At 46.2% G+C, this 5,904-nt stretch overlaps 1 protein-coding gene across 1 annotated transcript in view; it reads right to left on the bottom strand.

Moving 5' to 3' along the window:
• LOC102003692 (cytoplasmic FMR1-interacting protein 1) overlaps window positions 1-5,904 on the bottom strand; it is a gene marked incomplete in the record, with an annotated part of 145,395 nt that overhangs the window by 103,676 nt on the left and 35,815 nt on the right. Inside the window, 6 exon segments of the mRNA XM_013507676.1 lie at window positions 819-919; window positions 2,968-3,056; window positions 3,590-3,715; window positions 4,443-4,621; window positions 5,199-5,319; window positions 5,421-5,505. Coding sequence (XP_013363130.1) covers window positions 819-919; window positions 2,968-3,056; window positions 3,590-3,715; window positions 4,443-4,621; window positions 5,199-5,319; window positions 5,421-5,505 — 701 coding nt within the window.

Genomic DNA, 5,904 nt, shown 5'->3' with positions numbered 1-5,904 from the left:
GGTGCTGGGATTATGAGTGTGCAGGTGTTTTTAAATGTATAATAAAGATGACTATCTACTTTGCTAAATATAAACAGAAAAAGTCAGTATGATTTATTTCTATTTCAGATAGTTTTAATTTTGAAAACAAAAATTCTAGCTATTTTACTGAATGAAACACATTTGCCCCACATAAAATCTGGATCTGGCAGGCAAGTGGCGCATTCTAAACCGCAGAGAGCATCTACCTGTGTGGCCTCACGCAGTGCAAACTTGGGCGAATGCATCCAGGTCTCCTCTTACACAGTAAGTAGGAACACGGTGTGCTAAAGACCGACCACAAGGCGTGTCCTACCCCTAACACCTGCTTTACCAGTGCCTGGGCAGAGGCAGCGCTTAGTCCTCTTAGCCCTCGCCTCGCAGTGCATCTGGGAGCGCTCTATTCTCAGGCAAGAACGTGTGACCCTGGCTAAGGAGCAGCTTCGGGCTTTGGAACTGCGTTCGAAGTCCTAACGTTTGGGTGGGGATAGCTGCCGAGGATACACAGGGTGGCAGAGCAGCCAATCCGCCCGCCAGCTCTTCTCTCAGGGTGGGGAAGCCACTGGTACAACAAATGGTACCACAGCGAGCAAGACCGCTAGTATGCGGCGTTTCCACGCTGTAGTCATGCCCCACCCTGTAGCTCTGAGAAAACAAAGAGCAGCACAAGTGCTACGAGACCCTTCAGTTCTGAACATGCTGAGAAACTTGAATTTTCCATGTGGCCAATAAGACAAGGACATGCAGACTCCGCTACAAGAAAATACACCAGCAGCGACACGGCAGTGAGACGTACTCACAGTGGGGAAAAGATCCTCTGCAGACAGCTTTGTTTAAAATGGTGACAAGGAACATATGGCAGTTCTTAAAGTCAGACTCCATTTTCTCTATAGATTCCATTCTAGGAAAGAAAGAAAATTTCCAGTTACGTAAATGCACAGGGGCTAATAGGGTGGCTGTAAAATATCTCTGGAGTAATCTCAAATATACTTTACAATTATTTAAAATCCTAAATCTCAAGATTATAAACAAATATAAAACATCCTGCTTTAAGATACAAGGTCTCATAAGATACAAAACTTTGTTTTCAGACAGTATTTACTTCTGGAACTATTCTTTTTTCCTTTATACAACTCTGTATTATTATTTTTTACAAGTATATACTCTTGAAACAGAGAACTTTACATTTACATTAAGGATATGAAATCCTTAAATTTGCCATTATAAAAGGGTTTTTTTTTTGGTGGAATTAAGGACTGAACCCCGGAGCACTCTACATTGCTGGCCTTTAAATGTTTTTTATACTTTTAGACAGGGTCTCACTAAGTTGCGCAGGCTGGCCTCAAATTTGCAGTCCTCCTGCCTCAGCCTTCCCAGACTTTGGATCAGAGGTGTGTGTTATTTTTTATTTTTATTTTTTGGTGGCACTGGGGACTGAATTCAGGGCTTCTGCACTGAGCTAAAACCTCACCCCTTTTACTATTTATTCTGAGTAAGGTCTTTCCAAGTTCCTAGGCTGGGCTTGAACATACGGCCCTCCGGCCACAGCGCTGGGGCTTGTGTGTGAAAATGGGAAGGAGCCAGCACACACTAGGCAGAACTGCGCAGGGGCCCTGTGTGCATCTGCCGCCCTCCTTGCAGGCGCCATCCTGAGCCAGTCTGCTCACACCTTGCCAGCCCGTCACGGCGCTTGAAAGAAATCAAAGTGCTTCAGTAATAAATGTATACTTTAAATGTATTTCTTTCAAAATACAGCCACACCACCACTGCCTAGGAATATTTAAGCATTATTTGATATAGCAAATAATCAGTAGGTGCTCAGCAAATTTCATAGTGCTGCTTATTCACTCTTCCGCTTTAGATATGACAGGGCCAATTAACTCCTCCACCCCCGGCTCTGCGGCCTGAGTCCTTCGAGCCCTCCGCACTCCAACTCTGCCCTCACGCTTCGCTGAGGAGACAGTCTGGGCTCAGAGCTATGCACAGCAGTGCGTTTCTCCTCCCCTCCACGAGATATGAACAGAGGAAGCCCTTCTGCCCTTGGAGAGGGCTGCAGGGATAAAGCAAGACTTCAGTTTTCCTCCCTGCAATTATGAATTTTCCCAGTCTTCGTCTCTCCCTTCGGAGAACAGCCCCAGGGTAAGTGGATGGCGCTAGCACTGGCTGGGGGAGACCCGACACAGTGGGGCGTCACGGGAGACTACTGAGTACCCCATGCTTGTTGTTCTGCTCTCTCTACTTCTGTACGTACTTGAGGACATCTGTAATAAAAATTTAAGAAAATATTAATATAATCTAATCTCATCGTAATTAGAAGACTTTGGACTTTTCTTACTATTCTACCTCTTTTTTTTGGTATCGGGAATCGAACTCAGGACCTTGCACTTGCCACGCAGGCGCTTGTGCGGCTGAGCTATATCCCAGCCCTATTCCACCTCTCTTAAATGTACAAATTTCCTATGATGCATGCAATCAATATGTAAGACAAATACGTAGTAATAAAAAGAAGTTAGAAAAAGAACTGCACAATTAAGTCTGGTGCTACCTAGTTTAGGTGAAAGATTCAACTTTTCTTCTTTTCTGATACGGAGTGTTAAACCCAGGGCCTTGTGCATGGCAGTGAGGCTCCACCACGGCAGGGGAGCTATACTGCCATGTCCCGAACTCAATTCTTAAAATTCCTTCTGTTTTGTCTTTTTGAGACAGGGTCTCGCTGTGCAGTTCAGGCTGGCCTTGAGCTCACTCTGTAGCCCAGGCTGGTCTTGAACTCGCAACAATCCTCGTGCCTCAGCCTCCCGAGTGCTGGATTACAGGCGCGCGCCACCACGCCGGGCTCAATTCTTAAATTCTTAACTATCATGGTGTGTGATGTGCTGCCAGGAAGGAAGAAGACGCCCTGAATGACGCTGTCGTGCTCAGCACGTCTCAGATCACAAGGTAAATACTCACTGCCAAGCGCCCAGGCCCGCCTGCCACCCTTCTGCAAACATGAGGGCCAAGTTCAACACCTTCATGATAGCTTCCTTCACAAAGCTCACCTGGAAAGCAAAGTTGTGGCAGAACACAGACTCTGTAACTGTGCTGTACAGACTCCACGCTTTCACCACATTCGTGACGTCTCCCCGCAAAAGCTCAGCAGCACGGTGACTGCCTGCCAGTGTAATTAAGGAAGCACACGGGGCTCTGCACCAACGGTGCACAATACCCGTAAGCCTGGCAGTGAGGGACTAGCAGGGTAGCTGCCGCCCGGGATGACCGTTAGGGTCACCAGGACAACAGGGACAAGCAGTTCTAAACAGCTGTGATACGGTCCAGTCCCATACAGTCGTGCTAGAACGTACTATCAATCCCCAAGTGCAGACACAACCCGCTCAGAGTCCAGTGTAGTGCACTTAGTGCCAACGGCGGCAACACGGCTGTCACATCTTCCCTAGACGTCACGCCTAGGAGTGGGGCACAACTCGTAACCCGCAGGCCTGGTCCTTCCAGCATCTTAATAATCACAGGCAGACACTCCCTCAGGCCCAGCTTCCCGGCCCCACTGGAGACACGTGGGCGAAGCTGTATGTACCTTTTCCCTCAGCAAACATCGGTCGTGGATGGTGGACAAGTACCTATAGTGAATTTTAATCAACTGATCCAAATCCTTGGCTTCCTCCACTTGATGCTGGAACTCTAGCCCAGTACTGTGAAGAATCTGGGAAGAGAAAGACGAAAGCGGAGTAAGCACACACTTTCTTTGAGGGCCTGTGTGACGCACTCGGAACTTTCTATCGTCTGTTCTGTTCTTCTCCAGTTCTTCTTGCAATAAGCAAACGCTCCTGTACAGGTGACTGGATGTCGTGTATTTTGGCTCTAAGGTGGTCCCAGGGCCAGTCCTTGGGATGGCCACTTGCACACCAAGGGAATGCCCAACTCTGGACTAACAGGCCTCTTGGCAGGCAGGGGCAAGCTCACAAACTCCATAGGAACTGCACTGAGTTAAAACAATTACCAGATTAAGTTGTTGTAAAGACAGCTATCATTTTATTTTATTTTATTTTATTTTATTGAGGCAGGGTCTCACTGTGTATTGCAGGTTGGCCTCAAACTTATGGCGATTCTCCTGCCTCAGTCTCCTGAGTGCTGGGATTACAGGTGTGTGCCACCACACCCAGCCATTACTTTAATAACATAAACAATTTCAGTGAATTCAGGGTTAGGGACAGCTATCTAGGGCTAGCGTTTTATGGCTCCTCCCTAAATATATATAGTATATTTTATACATATAAATATATGTATATTTTTTTAGTTTTTTGAGACAGGGTCTCACTACGTTTTTCAGGCTGGCCTCAAATTCGAGATCGACCTGCCTCAGCCTCACACTGGGCTGCAAATACATTCCGAGTTGTCTTCCACACAGCTATCTACACAGCAACACCAACCCTTGTCATGATATAGTTGTGTAAACTGTTCACGAAATGCATAAGCTTCACTCTGAGGAGGAACATGCGGTGGATCTGCTGTCTCACTGGCGCCTTCTGGGGTCCGAACGGAGCCACTGTGTCTTGTTCACACGCAGGGCCTCTCTTGGGCTTCACTTTTTCAGCCGCATTAGCCAGTTCTGTGACAGATGGAAAGAGCAGCGTAGGTGCACAGTGCGCGGCTGCAACCCGGCGCCCCAGTGCGTGGAGGGAACGGAGGGCCGAGGCGGAGGTGGCAGCAGCACTGGGATGAGGGCCAAGGGCCCGAGTCACGCTGTCATCACTGTCACCACACACATCAAGGCCCCGGCAGCTTCTTGCTAAGCTGTTTTGCATAAGCTAAGAACAACTGTCCCAGTAAGGTTTTTGTTTTTTCCCTTGTCTTTTTGAGACAGGGTCTTGCTGTGCAGTTCAGGCCGGCTTTGAGCTCACTTTGTAGCCCAGGCTGGACTCAAACGCACAGCAATCCACCTGCCTCAGCCTCCCAAGCGCTGGCATTACAGGCGTGTGCTACCACACCCAGCTCTGATAAGTTTTCATATTTCAGGCTGACTCTACGTACATCTCTCTGATATTTCATTCAGATATCTGAGGTCTGTACAACCTCTGCTGTAAATACACATCCGTTACTTGTTTATGCTTTAAAAATGATCCAAATCAAGCTCTTTTTTCAGGGCTAAAATTAAAATATAATTTACTGTTTAAAAGAGATCTTACCACCAAATAGTAAAACATCCAGACTATATTTTGCCCATTTTATTTGCAAGAGAAGCAGGAACACCTGGTTATAAATTTTTTGACACTCCAAACTTATAACAATATCCACAGGCCAGGGGACCTAAGAAAACGAAAACAAAATTGGAACAGAAAGTCACTGGTGACAGGCGCATTTTAGTCCTAACAGCAAACAGCATCTGGGAAAGGAGCAGCCCCACCTACTTTGTAGCTCAGGGTCAGGCCATCTAAGACATGAACAGGTAGCTTCTTCTTAGCTGTGTCAACATTTTCAAAAGATATGGACAATCTAAATGAAGAAATTACAGTTTCAGTTTATGGCAGTATTATGTTCACATGAAGTGCACTCATAAAACAATTAGCATTTTAAGGCCTATTTACAAAACCATACTGCATATCATAAAATGCACATACGCTAATAAATGTGTTTTATAGCATACATTCAAGAACAGGATTTTGGTTTTAGAAATAAGGAAGGGGGTGGGTATGGTGACATATGCCTATAGTCCTAGTGCTCTGGAGGCTGAGGCAGGAGGATCACTGAAAGTTTGAGGCCAGCCTGGCCTATATAATGAGCTCAAGGCCAACCTAAACTAAACAGCAAGACCCTGTCTCAAAAAACATAGCACATTCACATACACAAAAGAAAGGAATAGGGGCAAAGTTTTTATTTTATTTTATTTTTTTT

The sequence above is a fragment of the Chinchilla lanigera genome, unplaced genomic scaffold (assembly GCF_000276665.1).
Source record: "Chinchilla lanigera isolate Chin_1 unplaced genomic scaffold, ChiLan1.0 scaffold00132, whole genome shotgun sequence".
Lineage (NCBI taxonomy): Eukaryota > Metazoa > Chordata > Mammalia > Rodentia > Chinchillidae > Chinchilla > Chinchilla lanigera.
This window is presented reverse-complemented; position numbering and strand designations above follow the sequence as displayed.